The sequence below is a fragment of the Emydura macquarii genome, unplaced genomic scaffold (assembly GCF_026122565.2).
Source record: "Emydura macquarii macquarii isolate MOO-44397 ecotype Brisbane River unplaced genomic scaffold, CSIRO-AGI_Emac_v2 contig_2676, whole genome shotgun sequence".
Taxonomy (NCBI): Eukaryota; Metazoa; Chordata; order Testudines; family Chelidae; genus Emydura; species Emydura macquarii.
Genome location: NW_027132813.1, coordinates 49,248,668 through 49,276,336, shown reverse-complemented (window position 1 = coordinate 49,276,336; position 27,669 = coordinate 49,248,668). Strand labels below are relative to the sequence as shown.

Below are 27,669 nucleotides of genomic sequence, written 5' to 3'. Positions count from 1 at the left end.
AAGCTGACTGCAAAGAGTTACAAAGGGATTTTACAAAACTGGGTGACTGGGCAACAAAATGGCAGAATGATAGATGAAATTCAGTGTTGATAAATGCAAAGTAATGTACATTAGAAAACATCCCAATTATTCATTCAAAATGATGAAGTCCTAAATTAGCTGGTAACACAAGGAAGAGATCTTGGAGTCATTGTGGATAGCTCCCCACAAACATCTGCTCAATGTGCAATAGCAGTCAAAAGCTAACAGAATATTAGGAAAGGGTAACACAGTAAATATTCTAATGCCCCTACATAAATCCATGACACACCCACAGCTTGTATACTGCGTGCAGTTCTGGTCACCCCACCTCAGATACATTAGAAATGGAAGAGGTACAGGGAAGGGCAACAAAAATGATTAGGGATATGGAACAGCTTTCATATGAGAAGAGATGAGACTGGGACTGTTCAGATTGGAAGAGATGACGGGTGAGGGGGGATATGATAGAGGTCTATAAAATCCTAAATTGTATGGAGAAAGTGAATAAGGAAACATTTTTTACCCCTTTACATAACACAAGAACCAAGAGTCCCTTAATGAAATGAATAAACAGCAGGTTTAAAACAAACAAAATGTACATTGTCTAAAGAATGTCCATCAGCTTATGGAACTCCTTGGCAGGGGAGCTTGTGAAGGCCAAAAGTATAACTGGGCTCAAAAAAGAATTAAGTTCCAGGAGGATGAGCCCACCAGTGGTTGTTAGCTAAGATGGCAGGGTTGCAACCCCATGCTTTAGGTGTCCCTAAGCCTCTGACTGCCTGATGCTGGGACTGGAAGATGGGATGGCTCACTTGAGGATTGCCCTTCATTCCCTAGGAAGCATCTGGCATTAGCCACTGTCAGAAGGCAGGATACTGGGCTGGAAGGACCATTGGCCTGACTCAGTAGGCCCAATGTTATGTTCCAAGTCCCATGAGGGTATGTCTGCACAGCAAAGGAGAACCTGCAGCTGGCCAGTGCCAGTCGACTCAGACTGCAGGGCTCTTTCACTGCTGCTGCTCTTTCCTGCAGGATGGAAGTCCCAGAGCGCTGGTTCTAGCCTGAGCCTGGAAGTCTACACCGCAATGAAAGAGCCCCGTGAGCCTGGGTTGGCTGGCATGGGCCAGCCATGGGTTTTTCTTTGCTGTGCAGACACACCCTGAGCTGTCACCATTCTCTTAAAGCTCTAGGATATGACTTTCCAAAGTGCTTAACGTAGTCCTAATGTTGCTCCCATTCAAGTAATAGAACACATGACTTCAATGGGGACAGACTTAACTCCACACTGAGTGCTTTCATGATAATTTTGTTAGTCTTTAAAGTGCTACAGAACTCTCGTTCATTTTTCATGATTTATTTTCATGATTTAGTTGGGCCTGGGCCTACTTTGAGCAGGGGGTTGGACTAGATGACCTCCTGAGGTCCCTTCCAATCCTCGTCTATGATAACTGCACCCTTAATGTTTAAGATTCAAAATGCACGTGCCTCCTACCACTTTTCATTGCTTTGAAGTTCATATCAAATCCATGACAGACTTCATATTCCATCATTAGATCAAGTTTATGGTGGGACCTTCTGTATGCAATAGAGCAAACTTTATTGCTGGTCAGTGTTCCATGCCGATCACATTGATCAGGGTGGCCAAACTGTGGCTCATGAGCAATACACACTCTATAGTGTACACTTCCACTCAAACAGTAAGGTCTCAATAGCCTAAATAGTTCTACAGTGCATTGATGCCTTACAGCCATTCTTTTATCCAAAACAGTGTCCTAGTCTGAAGTATTTCTAGATTAGTATAGATGCAGTGTTAGTGCATAGGGAGTGACTGACATTAATGGGCTTCAGAAAGTCCTGCCTAGCCTTCCTTGAGCAGATGTATTCTATCCATAATATGAGGGCTTGTAGGGAAGGAAGAGCAACTCCAGGGCTCTGAAGATGTGGATAAAATTATCTTGGATGAAGGAAAGCAACACAAGCCTAATAAGATTCTGTTGAAATTTGGAGTGCACTTCAAAAGACACTGAAGAAAATACCTTACCAGAAAGTTAAACTGCAGGCAATAAAGAAGTGAATGGATAAAGCACTTAACTCCACCTCATTTTCTTGCGAACATTCTCCACCTCAGATATAAAGTAGATGCCTAACTTCTGAAGATGGCAGCATCATCTCAAAATCACTCCTCAGTTAGGCCAGTCATAATAAATTTCAGGACTGGAGTGGAACCATTTAAACAGTACATGTTTACTGATGTTTTGAACAGTCACTCCCCTGAATTGGTGGAAATCATTAGCCAGACACCTTGAAACAGAGTTCTTTCAGTTGCTAAGCTAACTTTTCACAGCGGTAGCTTCCTCTGCAGGCACAAAGAATATTTTCATCATTTGGTATTAATCATTCAAAGTTGAGAAATCGACGGAGTTGAAAAAGCAGGAAAACTCGTATTTCTATTTGTCTATGAATAAAAATGACAGTGGGAGTGGGGAAGATTTAAGGATCGCGTATGTTTAGTGTTGATGACTTGTCAGAGTAATAAAATTTAAAGAGTTTAAGGACAGCTGGCAACTCAGACTGCTGCAATTGCAAATGTGAAACATTTATGTAACATTTAAGATTCACTTTAATAAAATAAAAGTGCTAGTGTGTGTGTGAGATTTAGTTCTTACCATTCCTAATGTTCTGCTGCATCCACAACTTGACAAAGGTAATGAGTATTATGTGCTATTTCCTAACTTGATTTTTATTAATTTATCTAAAAAATTACACGAAGTATACCTTCCTAGATGTTGTTGTAAAATGCTGCATTGAGTTGTAAATTAACGTTTTAGTGATCAGATTTGCACCCTTGTTTAAGAAATATGTGAAGTATCCATGGGAAACTTAATTTTAAATCAATGATTTTCTCTTGATTTAAATCAGTGATTTTAAATCGCCTTGATTTAACTCAATTCACCCTGAACCAAAGTGCAGCATCTAAAGACATTGGTTCTGGATTCTCTTAATACACAAGAATAACATCCTATCTTCTTCCCCCCACCCCCCTCCTCCTCAAGGATCTCCTGTACAGACGTACCCGGGCTCTTGCAGACTATGAAAATTCAAACAAAGCGCTGGACAAAGCTAGATTGAAAAGCAAAGATGTCAGACTGGCAGAAATACATCAGCAAGACTGCTGTCAAAAGTTTGAAAAGCTTTCCGAATCTGCAAAAGAAGGTAAAACGACATCACCCTGCACTAAATGCCATGAATCCTCTGCATCCTTGCAATTTCTCCATAGTAACTTCATGAAGCCCTGTGCTCTACAACTCACCCAAAAGTCCCATTTCTCCTAACTCTTCTCTCTAGGTTAGCAGGTTCTCTGGGTAAGGTAGAGCCAAGTGAACAACAGTTTTACATCATGTGGACAAGTCTCACCATCCCTAAATATCCCTTTCTAGTAAACAGTGACCTCAATTAAACGGTTGGTCATCTGGTGTTCAAACTAAGCAGAGAATTGTAACACTGAAGTAAGAACAGGGACCTATTCCTTATGCTGCTTTAATTGTCCTGCATTTTCCTTGGCCTCCAACCAAAGGTAACTTTGGAACTAAATCCCTTCACCGACGTGACATCGAGGGCCAAATTGGGTAGAGATCTGTGGTCCAGGATTTGCAGGTCTAGTGAGAGATCTAATGGGGAAAAAAGACTAAACCCTTCCTCTGTAGCATGGGGCATGGCTCACTTGCTGGTGGATTCTCTGTACCTTAAAGTCTTTAAACCATGATTTGAGAACTCTGGTAACTCAGTCATGGGTCAGGGATCTATTACAGGAGAGGGTGGGTGAGGTTCTGTGGCCTGCATTGTGCAGGAGGTCAGATTAGATGATCATATTGGTCCCGTCTGACTTTAGAGTGAGTCTATGACCAGAGCACAAGCATAGTGGTAACGCATGCAAGAGAAAAGAGTCATCCCCTAATTCTTGCTGCTTTCCAACTAATCCCCACTCACAAGGCTGCTCTACAGGCTAGGAGGGGCATTCCAAGGCAGAACTTGCAGGTCAGCTATTACCACCACCACCACCACCACACTTCCCCCGATCATCTCTGCACCTTTTGCACAAGGGTGAAAGTGATCTGTAAGTGCTCACACGGCTGTCCAGAACATGCATGTACATGTCTGTTGGCAGATTCTCTTGTGGCCAAATACAATTTGAGAACTATGCGCACACCTCCGCAGCAATACATACAGGACTGAAACATCAGAAGGTCACATGTGGAATGACTCTTCTGACTAGTCTGAAGGAAAACTTTATTTATGAAACTGACTTAATGGTTGGTTTCAGTACATGCATTACAAACAGCACACTTTAAGATGCATAACTGTGCCACTCCATAGCACTGACATGATCTAGCAGCTAGAGCAGAGAACTAAGAATTTGGTTCTAGCTGGAGATCTGCTTCTGACTTGCTCTGACTTCAGGTAGGTGACTTAACTTCTTGGTGCTGCAGTTTTTTCATATAAAATCATTACTTTACTTTGTGGGAGGCTTAATGTTTGATTTAAGGATCTCAAAACATTCTACAAAGTACATATTTTGCATAAAAGTCCATGTAGTACTGCAGCATGAATGACAAGCTTGATTGCCAGTCTCTTCATTCCCTCTGAAGCACTTGGCATTGGCCACTGTCGGGAGACAGGACACTGAGCTAGATGGACCATTGACCTGACCCAATATGGCCGTTCTTAAGCGCTGATTACTCTAATAGTCTACTGCACATTACATTCTACCACTGCTACCTAGGAGTATGTACATAAGTCTAGACTAGCTTTTTTTTTTTTTTTTTTAAAGCAAAAAGTGGTTGATTCCCATTTCTGCTGGACTATCTAGAGTATCGAGTCACTGTCCATCTTTCTAACGTAGTCCTCTTTCGTTTATATAGCCATCTTTGGTGTATGCTAGGGATTCTGCAAGGATGTTAGACAGGTTCCTACTACAAACAGCTTAATCTAGGACAAAGCAGGCAAGGGATGAAGGAAGGAATGCAAATACATAAGCAGATGAGGTGAGCAACCCCATGCTTTGTGGTGGTTCTCTTACGCTTCTAGAACGTCTGTCTGGCAGCCCAGCAATGGGTATCCCTCTTGTCTGACCTGCCTGCATGCAGAGAGGAGGAGCAATGCATTGGCTGGCTGCCAGCCACTTAAAACACCATCATAGATCAGGTAAGCCACACTTCCTTTCTCTGCAGATTCCTTACACATGGAGTCTAGCCACGTTATGCAGGGTTTAAATGGACTTAGCTCCCTTTCTTCTGTACTAGCTCCCTCTAGTCAGTCTCCCTATGCTGCAAAGGAGTCAGATTCCTTGGCTGTTGTACAGGAGTCACCCTATTGCTATTGAGACTCTTCCTTCTAGAGGGAAACCGGAGGCCTTAAGGGCTATTCCTTGACGTTCTTGGCTCTATTCTCTTGAGAACTTTAACTCCTTGGGGATGCTATCCCGCAGAGGAGGCGCTAGGCAGAGGTGTCAAACTTGTTCTGAGTGCTGAATGCCACTTGCCATCTGTCAGTCACATTAGGGTGGCCTGACTTGCCAACTGCATGAGTACAAATGTTGCCACACTTAATGTTTTAATTTGGCAATGTGATATAGTGTGTATGGGGGGAGTAAAGGGCACCTCCTCAAATTGTATATACATATATTCCCTCCCTCTTGTGTTGAAGAGCTGATCAGCTTTAAACGGAAGAGAATAGCAGCCTTTCGTAAAAATCTAATTGAAATGGCTGAGCTGGAAATCAAGCATGCGAAGGTAAGCTGTCGCTCCCTCAGGTAAGAAATGTACAGCGGTTGCACAACTTCGGGGACCGCATAAACCTAAAACAAACCTTGTTCCTGGTTAAATGGCATTGTACTCTGGTTGCACGTTAGAGGATTGTTCTCTCCTCTCGTAAAGCCAGGCAACTACAATTACCTTTTAAAAAAGGTGACGTTTGCAAAGCCAACTTTCCTGAAACTAGGAAAAGCCTGATTGGTTTGGCTCCTCCTGTGTGTGCATGTTATGATGGTCTTTAATGTCACATACTAACTTTCTCTACAGGCCTGTGCCTTATTCTGTATGCAGGCTGGAGGGTGCTCAGGGATTGAGTAACCAGTGCAGATAACGAAGCTGCTTGTAGGACCCCTACTTATTCACTGCAGTAGTTGAAAGGTGGTGTAGAGAATGCTGCAGGAAGAAGATAGGACCCACTTCTCCCGAGTCTTTTCCACAGACTCTGTGGTGTTGGGCAAGCTACTTAAATTCACAGGGGGCCACTGTGTTCCTCATCTTCTGGGAGCAAACTTGAGACTCCTCAGGCCTCATTCTCAAGAGTGCTGAGCATTCATACCCCCAAATGCACGTGCTCAGCACCCCTGATTGATCAGACTGCAGGCATCTGTCGGTCATTAATCATTCAGGCATCCACTGGTAGTGACCACTTGCAAATCTTGGCCTTGAATCTCCCTGTGCCTCAGTTCTCCAGCTGTAAAATGGGGATAGTACTTCCCGTCTCATGAGTTGCACAGAAGATCTTGCAAACACTGTTTGTTTATATTGAGCACCATAGAAAAGCCCATGAAGAAACTGATAATTCTGCAGTCATTGCAGGGTAGGGATGGGGTGCAGTAAATAAGGCATGGGGCCACCCATCAGATGAAGGTAAGAAAACATGAGCAACCAGCTCCCTTCTTACCTGAGTACCAGTCATCTTGAGCACTGAATGAGATGCCTCCTATGGGTGGAGGAGGATAGTCTGTGATCTCTTAATTGACTGTATGTGCACACTTACAAGGGGCAGAATTAAGGTTGCACAAGTAACCTTAATTTTGGCACTTCCTAACTTGAATGCTTGTCTGTGCAACCTTAGCATCCTTCTCTAATGGTCGTTGTAGTGACTATACTAATGCAGTTTTCATACCTCAAGAGAGCAGAAAATTAAGCCTGCCCATTCTTGAGAACCTCAAAATACAAAAATTGCTAAGCTCACTTGTTTCCATTGTGTGAGAATTGATTTGTTGCCTGTTTTTGATCCCTGCTTCTCATTCATCAGAATTAATTGTCTTCACTTCCAGAACAGTGTCTCTCTCCTGCAAAGCTGCATTGACTTGTTCAAGAACAACTAAGGCGCCTTACTCTGAAACAATGTGGAAAAAACAGCATCAGTTGCACTCAACAGCCATGGGAAAATTTTATATTTAGCTTGACTTCATTAGGTTAAAGTATATAAATAAAGACACTTTCTCAAACATTTTGTTTGACTAATATGTAACCATGTGGACATCAATATTGTCTTCCATGGTATAAATGAAAGCTGAATTGTATGTTAATTACTTGGATGTAGCTAATTTCCTGTTGAGTTAATATCTCAAGGTAGGCAAAAAGTACAAGTACTAGATTCCAGAATGTTGACCAGTTTTCTAACAATAAAAAGGGGCAATTCTTTCAAAGGGTAGAGTTTAATGAAATGAAGGTGGCACTGCAATCTCGATCTATATAGCCCACAGTATGTTAAATAAGCTCATATTTGGGAGGAACTTATGTACGACATTCTTAAGCAATTTTATAAGGTAAAATATCTTAACATTCCACTTCATAGACCAATTTCTACTACAGTATATTTTGGATTTCTATAACTACGTGCAGTATTTGTACACAAGCAATACAGCAAAAATAAAGATGTCTAATACTATTAAGTGTGTTTTCTATAAACTAAATGATATTGTATAATAAACCTTCTGTAGAGATGGGATTTAAACACCCAGCTAGTTGAGGGGAAGAAAGCCTTTCATGATCTGAAAACAGTTACACATCTATCTAATCTGAAAGACTGTTGTAATTAGGCAAAAACAAGCCTCAGGTTGATGGTCCATTGTGACTCTTAAAGCTTGAATTGGTCATGTGCTGTTTGAGCCTCCCATCCTCTAAAGCAAGGGCAACATCTTTCCAAGTTGCCAGCCCCCAAGTAGCTGAGCTGGGCCCAGTCTTATAAAAGGGGAAGTGACCCTGCAGCCCAGAGTTGATGTTGGGGCTCTGTGTTGCAGAATTCATAGCAATCTGTACTGCTTTCTCCATCAGGTGTGCTGGTGGGCGGCAGGGGCTAGCAGCCACATGCTTGAAAACTCATGTGTCCCACAAGCTTAAGAGCTGCTCCAATAGTAGCCTGACAAAAGGTGCCTTGAAACATTTAGTCTGTCACCATCTGAAGTGTGGGGCTGGAGAAAAACCTGAATTACCAGGAAAAATAGCCATTAGCTACCTGCTGGCCTCGTCTTTTTTTTTTTTTTTTTTTTAATTTTTCTGTAACCACCCTCTTCTCTGAAATAGTACCCCTTCCTCCCCAAAATATTAACCTGTCTGCAAGCGATGTTTATTGACTCAAGCAGGCTTGGGAGATGGGGGAGGGGGACGACTGAAGGAGTGGGGCCCTCACACTGGCGTGAAAGGGTGCTGGCTGGACAGAAGACTGCCCCACCCTCCTCAAGGGGAGTGTCAGTTGCAGATCAGGCTGTAGGCCTAGCCTGTGCTGCCTCTGTCCACCTCCACAGGTCTTTGTGCTTGGTGCTCAGTAGTCTGAGGCTGGAAGTCTATGGGGTGAGTGTGCAAAGCAATAGCAGCCAGCAGGGGGTGCTATTGTATTCTGAGGGGTGTGTGTGACAATCACTAGACAAGTGCTCTGTGCTCCCAGCACCTCGCTTCACATAGTGTATGTACCTCTAGGAGGGAGCTGACCAGCTTTCAAGCCAGTGAAAGGTACTAGCTCTCTAGCAGATACCCACTCACTTGTTAAGCCTGGTGGCTACTGACCTGAGGGCAGTAATGACACTACAGTGTTGTGGTGGCCACACCATAGTTAAGGGTGTTACTGTGTCCACTATGAACCTGACTTCTATCTCCTAAAATTAAAAAAAAAAACCATTATGTTTCCCTGAATCTCAGTAGGTTAGTTCAGACCCGGGGAGATGGTCAACCTGACAATTGCCATGATTCACATGAGGGGTTTAGTAGGTGAGACACCTGAAATACAGGGTGGGTGAATGCAGTTCCTTAATTCTCTTTTCTTTGTCACTTTCCAACATACAATTGACTCCCCAAGTGCAGAGCTAGTGGCTTTTAACATTTTGGGTATGGACCTTGCGTAAGTAGCGTTGCCAGCTCTTGTAATATTTGGGGTGTTTCTTAAAGCCCCTGCTTCTGGAATTGGGTGAGTGGGGGGAGAAAATCTTGTCTTACCTTTCATTAAATGAAAGTTTCTAGCCCTCCTGGTTGCGGAGGAAAGTTTGAGGATGTGACCCAAGTGCACTATAAAGGCTAAAAAACACAGAACATAAAATTTGTTAGAAAGCTTTTTAAAAAAAGGAAAAAAAGCCAGTCTCAATTTTTTAATGGAGGCAGCTGGCAATATGGCATAACAAGTACCCCAGGGGCCATCTCTCTTGTGTACTTGCTTGATCTTTTATCAGGGACTGCTGTATTGTCTTTGCCATAGTGGGGCAGAGTTAAAGTGGTTGTCATTGGAGCGTAAGTGCCTAGCCTGAGAAATGTGACCGCCATGCTGCATTTCCTGGGCTTTGAATTTTTTTTTAAAGTTAGCCTTGGAAAGGTTACACCTACTCTAAACTTCAGTGACATTTTAAGTGGGATTCTGTCAATCAGTCGTAATGCTGTAATTTAAATGGCTGATCTGCACTTCGGTTGTACTGATGTAGCTGTTTCACTTAAGTGGGTGTGTGTTTAATGGAAATAATTATACTGGTTAAAATCCCTATTGTGGATGCAGTTCTCTCAATATAAAAAGTCCATGTGCTATGATTGTTACTCCCCTGCCTGCACAGGAAAAAGCTCTCAGTGTAAAACACATTTATGTCAGTATACCTGACCTCACTAGAGAGGTGCTTTACCTTTATCACAATAAGGTCTTAGCATCTGAAGTACCCTACCCCTACTGAGTTTCCTGTCGGGCTGTGGGAATACAAGTGGTTGTGGTATTCTTCCCTTCCAATCCTGTAGATGGCAGGCTTAGACAGCCCTCGACACCTGGTAACTAACCCTATCTGGCACAGCATGACTATAAAAAAAAGTAGCAGCAAGTTGTTGGACGATCCAGCTGTTGAAATCGCACATCTGTTTGGTTGCCAGTTCTGCGTTCATACAGTAGATTACAGAAATGTGATGGCACCACACAACTGCGGATAGTGGCTGCTGCCCACACAATCAATCCATCTGTAAATGTTGAGGGGGAGGAGGGTTGGGAGAAGATGACGTAAGACGTCGCCTCAGACTTTCTTTTTTAAGTGGCTAATGCTAATTTTGATTTAATTTTCCTTGGAGCTGGGCCTTGCATAAACCTGTGGCAGACCAAACAGGTCAAAATGGAGGCGATAAGGTAGAAGAGGAGGAGATGATCCATGTTAAAATAGAGGTTTTAAAAACGCTGATTCATGGAGTCTCACAGAGGAGCAAGAGCTTATGACCCTGCTCAGGGGTACGTCTGTTCTGGGGCATACGACCCGAGCTGTGATTATTCAGCAGCTTGCCTTTGCACGTGTGCACAGAGCTAAGCCTTTGCACTGATGCTGGCAGATCAGAGCCTTCGATCACATGCAGTATAGTGAGACTTCGGCTTGTGACTCAACTGTCGCTCTCTCGCCTTCCTGGAACTCTGTGCAGGAAGACGGGGTCATCGTCATGGATGAGGAAAATTAACTTGCGGTGCATTTGCTAACGTGACTCTGCCAGTTCTGTGCCATTCAGCAGTGCTTGTCCACGTCGGCACAAACTGAGGCCACATCCATGCTAGAAAGTTGGTATTTCTGCCGGCCAACAGCCGCTGGCGTTGCTGTGTCACTAGAGCACGTCATTTGCTGGTGCTGCACGTCCTTCCAGTGTAGGGCACTGTGGGTAAGCATCCCAGTTTCTTTGTCACTGTCCAATGCGCTGCCTCCTGGGGAATTTTTTTTGTGGGGCATTGTAGGGCATCAGTTCCCCTTTCAGGAAATTATGGACGTTTGGGGTCAAGTTCCCATAATTCGCTCTCTTCCAGCACCCAATTGTCTTTTTTTTTTTTTTTTTTTTTTGGACCTTTTTATAAAATTCTAAGAGTTTTATGTCCGATAAACCTGCTCTGTCCTGTGCTGGTTTTCAATATCACTATCTTGCTGGCAGGGATGCTGAACAGATCAGCGGAGCGCTCTCGTCTGGTTTTGAGCCAAGGTGGAGGATCCTTTTGTGTTCAGGGGAACTACAACTAGCGCCCCAGCGGCCGCATGTGCAGCAGTGAAAATGAGACGGCTAAGGAGTGGAGAATGCCATAGGCATTCGCTGACCAGCTGAACGCCATAACTTGATAGTTCTGGGCCTGTGAAATGAGCGTCACATGGAGGGGGGGCTCCCGCATAGGACAATCAGCTGCAGAACGTTTGGAGGTGGAAGGCCACGTTCCTGGATCCGTGGGCCAAGTTCACGCCAGTCTCCCGGTGCAGAGACACTAGAATGAGAGCTGCTCGGACAGTGAAGACATGGGTGGCTGTCGTGCTGTGGAAGCTTGCAAGCCTGAATTTCTATTGGACTGTGGGCAGCCAGTCTGGAGTTGGAAAATCTCTAGGAGGGTGAGGTGGGGTGATCATCTTCCAGGTATGCAAGGGCCGTTCAGCATATCCTGTCGCCCAGGACTGGGATAAGCAGGAAATAATTGATGGATTTGATGCAGTGGGTTTCCCTCACCGTGGTGGGGCGACAGATGGCAAGCATATCCTGATCGGGCTCCTATCTCCCACCTTGCCTCTGAGTACATAAACAGAAAGGGGGACTTCTCCGTGGTGATGCAAGTGCTGGTGGATCACCCGGTGTGTTTCACTGACGTTACCGTTGGCTGGGCAGGGAAGGCGCACGACGCTCACCTCTTTAGGAAACGACTTTCCCAAAAGCAGGGAGATTTTTCCTGGTCTGGCATGTTCACACAGGAGAGGTTGCAATGCCAACTATGCATCGCAGGGTCCCAGCCTGCCCTCGGCTTCTCTGGCTCCAGAAGCCAAACACGGCATGTGGACCGCAGCAAGGAAAAATTCCACTCTTGCCTGTGCAGGTGCTGGATGCCCAGAGAGCGTGCCTTGGGTTGATGGAGGGAGAGATGGAGATGTCTTATGGCCAGGCTGTATCTCAGAGAGCCAAACGTCCTGCAGTTGTTGCCGCATGTTGTGTTTTACAGGATATTTGTGAGGGCAGGGGAGAAATGTAACCAGCAGGGTGGAGGGAGGAAGAGGACAGACTCAGCTGATTGCGAGCGGCCTGGCCAAAGGGCTGTTACCAGGGCCCACCAGACACTGTGCAGGTTCAGGGGAGGGGGTCTGAAGCATGCCCTGGCCAGAGAGCGTGCTGCTTTGTGGTGTTGCTTTGTGAGTACACAGTCCTTGGCCAGGCTATGAACGGTTGTGAATCTGCTGGGGGGGTTACTGATTGACAGGCTGGTATCTCTGTTGAGAGACAGAGAATACCACAGGTTCTGGTGATCACAGAGCTTTATGGTGAGGTGATGCGCAGCAAACACACTACTCAAAAGAGAGTGCGCGGTGCTGGCTGCATCACAGGTCAGTAGCATGCATGTACTCCTAGCAGTTTTCCTTGTTGCCCTCCTGGCGGGGGAGTGGAAGGTATGCAATTGCCGGGTATATTGGTGGTGGGGCGTCTATGTCCCTGCCCTTGAAGGAATAGTCTATGCCGTGTAACGGCTGCTGGGTCTAGGCCATTGGAAGCTTTCTCATCTCGGCCTTCCTGCCTTTCCTCCAGCAAGCATTCCCTGGTCTCGTAGACTCTGGACTCAAGACTCTTTGAACAGCTCCAAGAACAATGCAACCCCACGCTCTGCGTGTCCCTAAACCTCTGACTGCCAGAAGCTGGGACTGGATGATGGGATGGATCACTCAATAATTGCTCTGTTCTGTTATTTCCCTCTGAAGCCCTTGGCACTGGCCACTACTAGAAGACAGGATACTGGGCTAGATGGACCATTTCTGACCCAGTGAGGCCGATTTGTGTTCTCATTTCTTTCTTCTCCTTATCCTGGTCAGTATTCCAACAGATGTGGAGGGGGTGGCTCTCAAAGATACCTGGTCAAGGTCACTGATAAGCAACCAGACAGAACCATTGTTAGATTTTTGGGATTAGCAGACATCAAAGGGTAGGTGTATTACCAGATTTGCCTGTCACCGTGAGGTATACTCATTTATTAGGGTTACCTTCCTGGAAGGGGGGTGTGATTCTATTAATGGACTGCTTGTGTTACTTGTGTGTTCATATGGCTACAAGTCCGCTCCCAATGGAGCTATCCTGCAGGACCTAAGGTTTTCAGGGTTGGGTTCCTCCAGCCCCAGATTCAAATAAACCCCCCACAGATACACACACACACATTCCAGATTAACCGAGTGCGTCTGAGCGGACCAGGCTATCAGCACTCTCAGCTGACCCCTTATATGTCCCTGAACTCAGCAGGCTGGGTGACACAGCACTTTCAGTGGCCACCCTTATATGCCCCTTTGCAACGCACCAGAGTAGAACACACTTCTGAGCAGGCTGGGTCCAAACAGCACTTTTCAGCTGCCCCCCTTATTTGCCCCTGGACTCAATCATGCTGGGTCAAACAACGCTTTCAGCTGCACCCTTATATGCCCCTGGACTCCATAGGCTAGGTAGAGCAGCACTTTTCAGCTGCCTCTCCCCTCACTCTACAATTATTCTAGCAGTAACACCCTTGATGAGCAAACCCCATAGGATTTTTGGACACTCCAGGGATCTTTGGCTTAGGTAAAAGAAGTGTTCCTGCAGAGCGAGATAGGAAGTTGAGAGAGAGAGATTTGCAACCAGCTTGATTATAACAGTTAGTTTATTGCCAGGTATATAAAACTTATGATACTAATAGTAATACCATGCAAGGAGAGAAAAACAATCAAATGCTTACAATACTACACAGTTACAGTTGGGGTATTGGAGAAAGCTAACCCAGGTTTGATTACAAAAGTAGAAAGTTATATCTGGACTGAGAAAGACAGAGAGTGTTGGGGGAAGTAGGGGGGGTGTGGTGTCTCACCACTCCATGCAGCTCAAAGGTTCCCAGGAGACAGGCTGTTCAGCTTAGGGTCTGGAGCGCTTGAGACAGGCAGAGCCCCCAGGATCAGTCAGGAAGAGGGGAAGTTCCCGTGGATGTGTGCAGGTGTTAGTTCATTTACATCAAGAGCAGAGATCTCCCATCGTGTAGTGCGTCCCCGCTTTGCCAATCCCAGAGTTCAGTGCAGTCCCTGCTTTGGAGGTTGCTTCTCCATACGCTATGCTAATTCTTGTTCCATCTTCGATGTAGATGAGGCTTCTTTTCTCCATTCGATGTGCTAATTGAGATGCCTCCTTTTACATCTTTGATGTAGATGAGGCTAGAGGAGATGTATCACCCTTGTTGGGAGGGTTTTAGCTGTGTCTTCCCCTGCCTTTTCATACTGAGATGCCTTTGGTTTCTGGTTCAAGCAGGGGCAGGGGAAAGGGGGGGAATTCAGGTGAGCCAGAGACAGTAGGGGTTTTGCGCCCTGGTTCCCCAAGAACACAGAGCTGCCAGGTAACAGGTGCCACGGCTCCCTAACATTTTCCCCCATATAGATCTGCATAAAAGTATAAACAGAACAATGTCACACTGCTGCACGCTTCAGGGCTATGCAATAGTATAGTGATGCGCAAACTTTTCCAGTCACCCCCTCCCACCCCCTTACCATTCATGGAATTTGTAGGTCCTCCGCTCCATTACTTGTAATCTGAAACTGGGTTTTGGGTTTTGTTTTGCTTTGCTTTTTGTAAGTTGGTGGAACGAATGAAAGATAGATTTTTATTACTAAATTTCTAAGATTAGGTAAAGATTATTAGGAAGTAGGAAACACCAAGTATTGCAAACTGCAAACATAGATTTCAAAAATATTTGTTAATATCACTTTTCGCAGCAGACTTACCAGCGCCCCATTGCTACCCTTACTTCTGCACTGCTGGTGCTGTCTTCAGAGCTGCTGCCAGCCGCAGCGCAGAAGTAAGGGTGGCAGTGGGGCGCTAATAGGTCTGCTGTGAAAAGTGATATTAACAAAGTTTTGTTGCACTCCCCTGAACCTCTTGTGCCCACACGGGGGCATGCCCCCCAGATTGCACACCACTGCAGTAGCACACAGCATGGTGCGTATAAGGGGGTGCTTTTCAAACCCTATAGCCCTGTCCTGGCTAAGTGCAGGGACAATGTAGTAAATACTACTGAACTTATTACAGGTGGTGATCCTGGTGGATATATCATTCGTGAAGGTGCCAAAGGCCCAGAGACGGCAGCTGCTCAAGATGGCTTAAGGTCGGCAGCGTACGGGCCTAGGTGAGTTCTTCACAGCAGTTGTGCCCCCAGAGTTCACCGCAGAGTGGCGTGGGAAATGTCATACTCCAGTGGAAGAAACAAGGCAGCAAGACCATGCAGGCAAAGATCAAGCAATACGTGCTTGAAAACTTCAGAAAAATTGGATCAGAGGACAAAAGGGACATCCAGACCTATGTAAATCTGACGATCTGTGAGCAGAGAAGAATTGTGGTCACCAGCTCGTTCTGTAAGCCAATCCAAGTGAAGTCCCTGCGCCAGCAACAGCTTCTACCTGTTTCATGAAACCCAACACAGCATGTGAGGAATTTGTTTTGGACTTCCAGGCTCTGCCTACCCTAGAAACGCTACAGTGGCTGCGCTGCTGTAGCATAGACATTTACTAGAGCGACTGAAGAAGTTCTTCTGTTGCGATGGTAAATCCACCTCGGTTTACACTGGGCTCAGGTTAACTTAGTTATTTTGCGCAGGACGTGAAATTTTTCACAGCCCTGAGTGATGTAGTTAAGCCAACCTAACTGTAGCGTAGACCAGTCCAGACTCGAAAACCAAATTATTATGTTTTCAGCTAGCAGACCTGCATCCAGTAAGTTCACAATGGGATTTCAGCGAACTCATGTGGCCTGGCTGCCCAGTCACTGGGATGGGCAAATACAAGCATCCCTTCATATTTCCAATGTATTTAATTTGCTGAACTGCTGGTTTGTGTGTGTTTTGCTTTTGGTGTTGAGAGTGCATTGAATTATATTGACATTGTTTGCTTTTTATTTTACCAGAAGGTGTTTTTCTGCCTGCAGAAGGCGTAGTACTGGTGGAAGAGTGCCGGGAGACAGCCTGTGCCACTCAGAGCTGGTTTAATTTGAACATAAGAACGGCATGCTGGGTCAGACCATTGGCCCATCTAGCCCAGTATCCTGTCTGCTGACAGTGGCCAATGCCAGGTGCTTTAGAATGAACAGAACAGGACAATTACTGCGTGCTCTACCCCTGGACATCCAGGCCCAGCTTCTGGCACTCAGAGGTTTGGGGACACCCAGAGCATGGGGTTGCTCCCCTGACCATCTTGGCTAATAGCCATTGATGGACCTATCCTCCATGAACGTATCCAATTCTTCTTTGAACCCTGTTATAGTTTTGGCCTTCACAACATTCCCTGGCAATGAGCTCCACAGGTTGTGACTGTGTGTTGTGTGAGAAGTACTTCCTTCTGTTTGTTTGAAACCCGCTGCCTCTTAATTTCATTGGGTGACTCCTGGTTCTTGTGTGATAGGAAGGCGTAAATGACACTTCCTTCTTCACTTTCTCCATGCCATTGACAATTTTATAGACCTCTCTCATACCCCCTCTGTCATTTCAAGCTGAATTGTCCCAGTCTTTTTAATCTCTCCTCATATGGAAGCTGTTCTATACTCTTAATCATTTTAGTTGCCACTCTCTGTACCTTTTCCAATTCTAATGTACCTTTTTTGGGATGGGGTGTCCAAAACTGCACACAGAATTCAAGATGTGGGTGCACCATGCATTTATATAGTGGCATTATGATATTTTCTGTTTTATTATGTATTCTGTTCCTAATGGTTCCATTCTGTTAGCTTTTTTGACTGCTGCTGCACATTGAGCAGATGTTAGCTGGTAACTATCCACAATGACTCCAAGATCTTTCTTGAGTGGTAACAACTAATTTAGACTCCCATCATTTTGCATGCATAGTTGGGATTATGTTTTCCAGTGTGCATTACTTTGCATTTATCAACACTGAACTGGCTGGCAGAAGTTCAGGCGTTTGTCGGTGGGACTGAAAGTGGAGCATGGACATGTGCAAGGCTGTGCTGACAGAAGGCATGTGTTACTGGCAAAGCTCTGTAGTGCAGACCAGAACTGAGTTTAATTTGAATAAATGTTAAGTTTTGCGCCGTTCTGGCTGTGGAGAAAACCTTCTATGTGGGCGTGAGCTCTGCAGACTGTCTGTGTCGATGCTGGTAATTCAGTGTACAATCGTGGGGTCAGAGGGGAAACCATGAGCCTCTGTCTCCAAATCCCAGGGGACTGGAGAACAGGAAATATGTGAGGTTTGAGAAACGGGAAGGTGGGATTGGTTCACAGAAGTTGGGGATATTAGTGGAAAAGCCATTAAGAACTTCATTAACGTGTTGGATACACACTTTGCTGGGAGGAGGAAGTATAGTCTTGTAGTTAAGAGTCTGAACTTGACTTTGACAGCTCTGGGTTCAATCCTAGTGTGTGACCTTGAGGAAGTTACTTAGGCCCAGATCCTCAAAGGTATTTAGGTGCCTAACTCCCATTGGTTTCATCAATCTCTCTGTGCCTAAGGTTCCCCTCTGTAAAATGTGGGTAACAATATATTTTCTCCCACTTAATTGTGTACTTAGATTGTAAACTCTTTGGGGCAGGGACAGTCTCTTACTAGAACAATGGGGCCCTGATCTCAGTCAGAGATCCTACCGTAATATAAACAATTATTTCCAATAACCGCAAAGTAGAATTTCCCAGAAAGAACCAAGAATGAGCAAAGAACATTCCGGTGGGCATTAATAGAGGATCTGGTGTTTGCAGTCATCTTAGCAAAATCAATTATAACAAGAGTCTGAGATTGTGCAGAAATCATATGAGCAAGGAACTCTGCACAGCCCCCTTTTGTGGTCATGGGGATCAGGGCGTGACCCCCACATTCTTTGACAACATCCCGATGTAGCAGAGGAGATTTACTGCCCTATGTGGGCTATAGTGACTGAAGAAAGTTCTCTTTCAACCTGTGCTTCTCTGAAGAAATGGATGAGATGCTTCAATGACCAAGGAGCGCTTATTCATTCAGAGTGGATCCCAGACACCAAGAAACTGGTGGAAAATAAAGCTGACTGTAAGACAGCCAGGATCTTGAAGGTAATTGTGTAGAGTTTTAGATCTCATGCAGTTCACTGCCTTTCCTGAAGGTGGAGCTAGTTTGCATCCTGATCCTATCCTCCACTGTACTCTTTTGTACCCTTTATGTTGAAATGTCCACAATTAATATTGAGCTGTTAAAGATAAGGGTGCAAGAAAACTCGACTCAAGTTTCAGTTTCAAGTCTCTAGGTCAGAGAGGACCACTTGGAATGATAAAACCAAACTTTATTAAAAAGGAAAGTGGTGAGTTAAGCAAACCGTCATGCAATTACCGCTTGCACGATATAAAATACAGGCCTGGTCTATGCTGCTGGGGAAATTCAGTGGCAGTCGATGGGAGTTATGCAAGCTACACAGAGTAGCTTGTGTAACTTCCATTGACTTCGTAACTCCTGTTTAGTGCACCGTCTCTGCTGCGCTGATGGGAAATGGATACCTGTCGACGCAGCGCTACGCTTTTTTCGGAGCTGGTTTTAATAGATTGACTTCCGGATCGATTGAGCATGTCTTCACTGCCTCTCAGTCGATCTGGATGGATTGCTCTGACAGCGGTGAGTTTGCTGGCGTCAGTGTAGACATACGCTAATTCTACTTACACTCGAGGCTGGCATGGTGTGTTGGTGGGGGACCAGTCCACTGACAGAGTGGAGTACAGCCGTATAATCTTGGACCCTAACGGTGTCCTTCTGATGTTAAGTGGAGCTCTCCCCCACAGTTTAGCAAGGCTACTCCTTTTCTAATCCATTATAACATTAATTAACATTAAACTGCCCCTTACCATAATTATATTCCCACCACCCCTTTATTGGCTATTGACATTACACATTATTTCAATTAACATCTGCCCCAATGTTCTTCCCAGACAATCAATAGATTTAGATTTTTAATAAGATATTCTCAAACACTTCTTTAAAGACCTTGCTCAAACTCTGAGCAAAACGTAAGGGGAACATAAACCTGGCTCATGTCCTTGCTAACTCTTACTTGCTCATAACACTGTGTCTGCAACTTATCTCTAACTTTCTCACACTAGCAACTTCAATTTCCCATACTCCTCTAGACTCAGGCTACTTTAGGCCCCAATGCCACTTGAACATAAACCATCCTATAGGCTACACCATCTCTATTTTGTAAGACCCTGAATTAGCTAGTTTCTGTGGAGTCTTTTACCTGTTGCTGGTATTTATTATCATTTGTGTTAAATTCGCACCAAGAACCACCAACTAAGATCAGGCCCCAATTGTGCTGGGCCTAGGGCATACATAGTAAGGCTCAGATCCTCAAAGGTATTTAGGTGAAACCGATGAGAGTTAGGCACATCATTTCCTTTGAGGATCTGGGCCTAAGTGACAATCCCGGCCATGGCAGCTTTACAGATGGGGAACTGAGGCACAGAGAGGTTAAGTGACTTGTCCAAGGTCCCATAGGGAGTCTGTGGCAAAGGTGAGAATTGAACCCAGATCACCTGAGTCCCAGTGCAGTGCTTTAATCATCCTCCTCTCGGTTCTTCTGGTCTCAGCTCTTTGTAGCACTAGAATGGAGGCCAGAGCAGTAGGGCCAGCTACTGCAACCCTTCCTCTTGGGAACAGCTGACTTCTCTTCTCACAGTACAGAAGCTGGCTCTTGCTTTGCTCTGTAAGTCACATAATCTCCGCATTGTGTTTTGATTCCTCAGACAGTCTGCAAAGTCTGTGTCGCTGCTGTTTGCAAACCTTCCCAGCCCTTCTCTTGAGTAAATGCTCTTGTTAGTTTGGGTCACTGTGTGTGAAAGGAGTGGCAGAAAAGCATTTCACATATATTTACAACGAGCCTGCAGGATGGGTCTGAATTGTCATATTGCTGGGATCCTGCAGCTATAGGATTAACACAACTCAACTTTCCTTTGAATGTGTGAAGAAGTCTGTTTATGGCTGGAGCAAGACTGTTTCTCACCCCACATACTGTCTTAGCTTTTGCCTTCTCTCCCCTTTTTCTCCCCCCTGGACTCTGGATACCCTTCATATACGCTCATGGCTTAGCTCACAGCTTTGTACCTTGCAGGCTGCACAATTTATGCCAGGGAGCCGCTGAAAGATATTCTCATAAGTTGCTACGCATGGCGAGCTCTGGTTGTGGAAAACGCTCAAGTACGTGCTCTACTCCATCCCTGCTCAGGAAAGTAACAGATCTGAAGCAAGTGCCTCAGTATTTTCCTGAATCTGGGCCCAAATTCTGGGCTGAGGGAAAGCAATGCATTTTTTAATTCAGGGAGATATTGGAGGCGCTCATTCAATGAGCAAATTGCTGCTACCCTCTTCATTTCTGCTGGGCATGCTTTATTCCTCCCAGTGACGGGGGGAGGGAGTGGGGGAGAGTGGGACATGGACCCACAGACCCCCCCCCTGTGGGGCGCTGCCACAACGGGTGCGGGCGCCAATGTTAGTATGGTACCTGGGGCACCGGAGACCCATGGTACGCCGCCACAGGAATACACTGCAGTCTCTTTAAGAGTAAAGCACCACGTGGCTGCAGTCATGGAGCAGCCTATGGCCCAGGAAACTGACCTGAGATTTACTTGGTGTCTGATTACTGCAAAAGTTCGGGCCAGATTTAAATTAGCGTAGCCCCACCGACACCACTGGAGTTACGGGATGTATCCGGAGGGGATACATTTTAACAGGGAGAGTGTTTGGCTGGCAGTAGCGGTTGGGAAACCATCAAGATTCAAATCTGCATAAACTCTGAAAGCCAAATTTGCTTCTGGTTACACTGAAAAGACAACACGGTGAGCAAAGAAAAACCTCACTGGCAAAGAGGCCTCTCCATTTCTGAGTGGCCCTAGCGCGAGAGATACAAATTGTTGATAGGCTACTTCCTCGTTAGGGGCTGGATCCTCAGCTGCCGTATATCTGCCTAACTCCCTTGGAGTCACTGCAGCCAGGCACAGATATTAAATGTTGATTTTGGTTTCCCAGCCCCCAAGCTGTTGTTATCCTTATAAAAAATAAACAGCAGGATCTTATTCAGAGGGACAAGGCAATACGGCAAGGTTATTGTGAATACAAAGGTTTTAAAAAGTATAGTTCCCAGCCTTTATGGCTCGTGTTAGTCCACTGGCCAGGTGGCTAAGACATGAAGGAGGGAGCAGGGGTTTGCCGGTGCGCACCGATGCTTCAGGGGGATGATTGTAGAACCAAACCGAAAGTTCTTATTTTGAGGTTTTTTTTAATAGGGATAAACTTTTATGCTACCTTATGGGTTTTGCTTTGTTATGCTGCATTTTCATTTTGGTGTGATTATTAACTATTTATGTTTTGCAAGCATGACTTATTTTTTTATAGTTTATTTTGTTTTTGTTTTTTGAGGTGGATTTTAGGGTTATTGGGGTGGGCAGTCTTTGGCTATTTGGGTAAAAGCTAGAATGACATTTGGGGTGATAGAGTTAGACGTGAATAAAGCGGGTGAGCTCCGATGTGGTGCCACTTTAAAACTTTTTATACTGCTGCAAGGATCATTGGCGCTGTCTAGGTATTCAGTAAATGCAAGATTGTTGCTATGGAAGACAGGAAACCCTTCGTCTGCTCTGAGCAGGAAAACACTGGAAACTATCCTACTGTAAATCACAACTGCTTTTGTAGTGAGAAAGAGGTGTTTGCTTGGTGTGTTTTCCTTAAGGTCTAATATTTTTTCTGCCACTTTTTGCATATATTTGCTCTGTCTCTTAATACCCTCGTTGCATATTGAAGGGGAGAGGACAAAGGAAATCAAACAGCTGGCTGGAACTCACGGCAAGGGCTGTATTAGTATCATCTGCAGCAAGGAACTCCATATGGGAATCAATATATTAGCAAGTGGCTTGTATTAATTCCGTACATCTGTAACTGTATCCATTCCTTTGCAGCTAGTTAACTACAACCCTGGCCAGTGGGACCTACAGACTTAGTTGCTCTCCACAAAAAGGAAGGACTAGTAAGGGTATGAGGCTATCAGTGCACCTCTATTAGGCTGTCTCCTACAGGCCAAGTTTGGAGCTGCTTTGTTCAACCAATTGGACCTGGGGGATTTGTGTGCTGGTTACCCTCTTGGCTAACATGCTGCTATTGAACTGGGGGCCCTGGAGGGATTTGAATCAGTAACCCAGTCTGTTGTATTAACCACTGCACCATGTGTCCAGGCTGCTGCTATTGTTGGCAGGGGGAGGAGGTTGTTTCGGGAGGAGCCGGCGGGGGGCATCCTACAACATGCGAGTTGAAAGCCTCTGGGGAGACTGCTGCCGGGGGCCCTGGCGGGCTTTGAACCAGCAACCTCTGGCTTCCCAGTGCATTGCCCAAAGCCCAAGCATGAGCTGTACTGCTAGATCCAGTAACAGACTCATCTCCTCTGAAGACTGGCACAGAGAAGAACCCGTAGCCCACCCTCCTCAGTGGGTTACATTTGCACCCTTTCCTGGCAGGCAGCGTGGTGAATAACCCTGTCCCTTTGGGGGGTGGGTGGGCGCTTAGAAGGGAGCTCCCAGGAGCTGCATCTGAAATGGCTAAGCAGCTGAAGTGCCTCCAACGTGTCCCTCTGCGTCCCCAGCACAGCGGGCATGTTGCCAAAGGTCTGGTGTGCCACAGTGCTCCAGTGACCGCCTGGGGTGGTGGGTCTGCTTCGCTGTTAAAGGGACGGCTAAAAGATTCCCTCTGTTTTATGGCTGCCCCATTCTGACTTGACTTTGCCTTTAACTGCAGGAATCGTTGGGATCCAGGTCAAAGTGATGTAATTGGCAGCGCTGCAGGGTTTGTTTGTGCAGCCAGTGGGAATTCTTGTGACTAACAGGGCTGGCAATGCCCCGTCCCTCGCCTTGTCTGTAAATATTTGTATCCTCCTTATACCATTGGCAGGCTGGTATTTGCACACAGGGAAGGTAACAGATGTCACAGCAATTAATTTTCCAAGCTGCCCATTCACGTCTGCTGTGCACACAAGGTTTCCAAACACCTTCAGTCTCCTTCATGGGGCTGCAGGATTGTGGTGTGAACAACTGTGGCATTTCTGCATTGTGTCTCCCACTGCAGGGGGGCATCATCCTAACACATTGTGGTGATGACTTTGAGAGCAAAATGCTTATATATTGACTAGCCCTCACTACATAAAAGCCATACTCTGCCTCATGTGTAACGGGTAGTGAATGTTCAGGAGTCATAGTGCTTGGGAGACAAGAACAGCTGTGCATACACGTTTAGTATTTTTTTTAATCTTTGCCTCAATAATTTCATGTGGCAATGAGTTCCACAGCCTGTGTGTGCATTGTTTTTTTTTTTTTTTAAGTATTTCCCTAGGTTAGTTTTCAATTTATTGCCCAAAGCAGGGAGGAAAGAGATGGGAAGTAGATGGAGGCATGTCTCCACCCTTCCCTCTATTTACACCAGCTGAGGCTTTGGTCCCAAGACAGTGAAGGAATATGGAAAAGTCAGTGCTAATATTTTACTGCTGTTCATATTCCACTGATATCTCACTCTGTGACATCCAATGATAACATCACCTGTCTTTTATATAGCACTCTGAACCAGTACATCTCAAAGCACCCTGCAAAGGAGGGCAGGATAATTATCTTCATTTTACAGATGGAGAAACTGAGGCACAGAGCAGGGAGTCCTGGTCTTTTGAAGTCCAGTTCAATGCTCTAGTCACTAGGCATTACACTAGTGTTTTTATTGGAATTTTACTGGTGTTCTTCAGGAATACTTTCCTAGAGTTTAGCCCTGGGATGCCACTTGAAAACTGCTGTCAAAGAGTTAAGCTGGCTCTTCAGGGAACCCCAGCTGATTTTCAAGTGCAAGCGTGGTTTGTAGAGCTGAAATCAGAGAAGAGTTTTCTAAATATGCAGCTTTTCCAAAGGGTCTGCCAGCTCCTAATGTTAATAACAGGCTTCTTCCAATCAAGGGTTTCTGATGAAGAAGAAATCCACAGCACAAGCAGAGTTCAGGCTGGCCAAAATGACCTCAAAGGAGAGTAGACACTATCTGATATCATTACACTTTCCATCCGTGTTATCGAAGAGACGTTTGTCCTTGGTTTGGCCACGTAATGCTTATACTGTACTGGGAACTCTTTGTTTGATCTATTAAAAGTGAAAGCCCTTACTGAAGGTGTGTCAGGAGCAAAGGAAGAAAATCAACAAATCAACAGGATCCTTCGAAGCGTCTGAAGGCAGCTGTTATTTTTATTGCGCGGTGTCTCTCTGTCCCCTGAAATGCATGATGTGCCTATCATGTATTCTAGCTTCCTTATGAAAAACAGAAAGGTCATTTTTCTGCAAACATCATAGCACTTTTAGAAATGACTTTCCTGCTGTTGAAAAGGGACTGGATTGACAAGCCTGGAAGTGGAGTCCCCTGTCTCGTTCCAAAGTTGGTATAGTAGGGGTAGTAGCTGTGCAAGTTCCCTGCCTCTTTCCTGAGAGAATGACTCTAGTGCTAAGATGTAAGTCACTCTCTATATCCTTTCTTTTCCCTGCTGATATACTAGGGGTGCCAATTAGTCGCAATGTGGATTCTTATTTACTATAACCTGCACGAGATGAATAATCCCTTTCACTTAGGTCCCCAAATAGCTCTCAGCTGTTGTAGCTCCCTTGAGCCATTACTGACCTCGGTGATGAGTATGATTTGTTTTTGCAAGCTCCATTGCATTACAGTAACAGCCTAGTGGAGAGCATGCTGTACTGTGATTCCAGAGAGCCCCAATTGTGTCCCTGACCTGCTGGATGGCCTTGGAGAAGTCACTTCCCCTCTCTGTGCCTCAGTGACCCCATCTGTACAATGGGGATAATGATACTGATCTCCTTTGTAAAGCGATTTGCGATCTTCTGATGAAAAGTGCAATATAAGAGCTGGGTATTATTCTGAATGGTGCTAACAATAATATTGTTACTATGCAATTTAGGAAATCAAATAGATTGTCTTCCTCTCGTCTCTCACCTTGAGACGATGAACACCCTTTTCTCGCCCGCCTCACTTCAGCGCAGCAGCGTTATTCTTTCCCATGAATGACTCCAGAGCATATGGAATATGCCGGCTTGGCAGGACTGCAGATGAAGTCCACAATTTACCCACAGAATAAGTTGAGATAAAAAAGCCTCCGCTCATGCTGGGCTCGCCAGCGTACTGAAGTTCTGAGGAAGATGGGCAGCCTGGATATTAAAAGGTGGTTGGGTCTCCATATGCATCCCTCACTTGGTGTGACTTTCCCCCCAGCGTGCTTAGATAGGCCCTGATCCAAAGCTCATTGAAGCCAATGGGAGTCTTTCCACTGACTCCCGTGGGCCCTGGATCCCGTGGGCCCTGGGTGCCAGTTTTGAGGGTAGCTTTTGTGACCATCTATGAAGCTCCCACAGGCCTCTCACCAGTTGTTGGCCTGACTTTCAGTTGCTGTGATCTGGGCTGGATTCATCCCAGGATCCTAGCGGTGAAAGGCCCCCACGCCCAGTGCCGTTCCCACCGTCGCTTGCTGAGGAACACTGAACCCCAAAGCTGGGTGTGAGGTTGGAGGGTGAGCTCTCCCTCCAGGGCTTCCACTGCCACCTTCAGAAAGCTGGGGTTCTGTCAGGGCAGGAAGCACATGTCACATAACTCATGGGGCGATGTTTTACCCACACAAACGCATTGCTCTTTCTGTTTACGCCAGAGCGTGCAGGCTGGTGTAAATTTCCTCCCTAGCGCTTTCCCTTATGGTGGCTGCCCATTCTTCTTTCTTTTCCCCCCTCCCCAGCCTGCTGCCCTCTAGTACAACGGTTCCCAACCTACGGTGAGACCCCCCCTTGTGGGGGGCACCAAAGATTACAGGGGGTCTATGAGGCTTCAGTAATATTGAGGCCATTTAGCCCCCCGAGCTCCATGCTGGGTGCAGCCCCCCCAAGCTTTGCATGGGCTGGAGTGGAGGAGCAGCCCCCCCCAGCCCTGCACTGGCTAGACACCCGTCCAGAGAAGAGCAGCCCCGTGCCAGTGGGGGCCTGGAGCAGCCCCGGCCAACCCGCCAGGGCCCACCTCCATTCCCGAGTCCATGACGGATGCGAAGAGCCACATGGGGTGTGCGGTGGCGGCTGCGCCAGGGAAGGCTTAGCTTCTTACTCAGGTAAGAGTCATTGGTTATTGTTATTATTTGTGTAATGTAGTGTTGTTGTTGTTATTATTATTATTAGATGTGTTTATAGGGGTTATATGTGTTTATGACCGGTGAGCGTGGAGTAAGGGGGGGCGCGAGTTTTACCTGATGCTAACTAGTGGGGCTTTCACTCAAAAAGGTTGGGAACCACTGCTCTAGTATAATACTGCTTCACCTATTTGTCTTCTCTCCCTTGTGCCTTGCTTATCTGACTTCGACCTGGGCCAGCTTGTCTGACCTCAACCTGGGGTACATTTGCATAACCTCATTGGCTTCAGTGGAGCTCCTCCGGTTTAGCTCAGTTGAGGACCCAACCCATTGGTTTCCCATCTCCCTGTCTTTGCTTGGTGGCTATCCTCATCTCGACTGGAGCAGTGTCGAGCAGATGCTGTTCTCTTGGACATGGTTTTTGCTGCTGGAATGTGAGCATTAGGTCACGCTCGGTGGGCTGGAAAGGGCAAGTGAGCTCCCGGTGGGAGAGTGGGGTTGCCTAATGTGCTACAAACATTCCTCATCCACAAGTGTTCTCCCCTCAGCACTCACCCTTAATATCCTTTGGGGACATTGCAGCCCTGGCACTGGGAATTTCAAAGGATCCCGAGGGAATTTCTTTCCTGTGCAAAATGTTGACAAAAAATGGGAGGGAAGGGGGGAATTGTCAATTTTTTCCCATGGAAAACAGATACTTTCTGGAGTTGCAGCCCACGGAAGCTTATGCCTGCAGAAATTTGTTAGTCATTAAGGTGCTACAGGACTCTCGTTGTTCATTCTGTTGAAACCCCACTTTTTGGTGGAATATTTTTCAATCAGCCCTAATTTTTAAATTAGCAAAAAAAAAAAAACCAAAAAAACAAACCCATGGTGAAGTTCTTTTAAGTTTAAAATGGACTCATTTTTCAAAATTTGTTATCACTTCTTCCTCCCCCGCCCAAACTTTACTGAAATGTTTCTTTTACTGAAATTAAGGGGTTTTTAAGTAAAAGAAAAACCATTTCAATCAACATTTTTTATTTGAAAAAGAAAGATTTAAAAAACAATTTAGCAAAAGTCAAATTTTGTGAAATTTCTCATTTATAAAAAAAGCCATTTTTTGACACCCCCCCTCCCCCCACACACACACAAAAAAAAAAGGTTGAAAAGATATGGACCAGCTCTACTCTACAGAGAGAAGGGCTGTGATCTGAGCCACTTTCTCCTTGATGCTGCAATGGCATGTGAATAATGG

The 27,669-nt window shown here is 45.6% G+C and overlaps 1 protein-coding gene across 1 annotated transcript in view; it reads left to right on the top strand.

The window, feature by feature from the left end:
- SNX5 (sorting nexin 5) overlaps positions 1-8,105 on the top strand; it is a 35,696-nt gene extending 27,591 nt beyond the window's left edge. The window contains exons 11-13 of the mRNA XM_067565356.1: positions 3,075-3,234; positions 5,725-5,810; positions 7,112-8,105. Coding sequence (XP_067421457.1) covers positions 3,075-3,234; positions 5,725-5,810; positions 7,112-7,162 — 297 coding nt within the window. The 3' untranslated portion in view covers positions 7,163-8,105. The remainder of the gene's footprint in view (positions 1-3,074; positions 3,235-5,724; positions 5,811-7,111) is intronic.
- Positions 8,106-27,669: the final 19,564 nt, after the last annotated feature.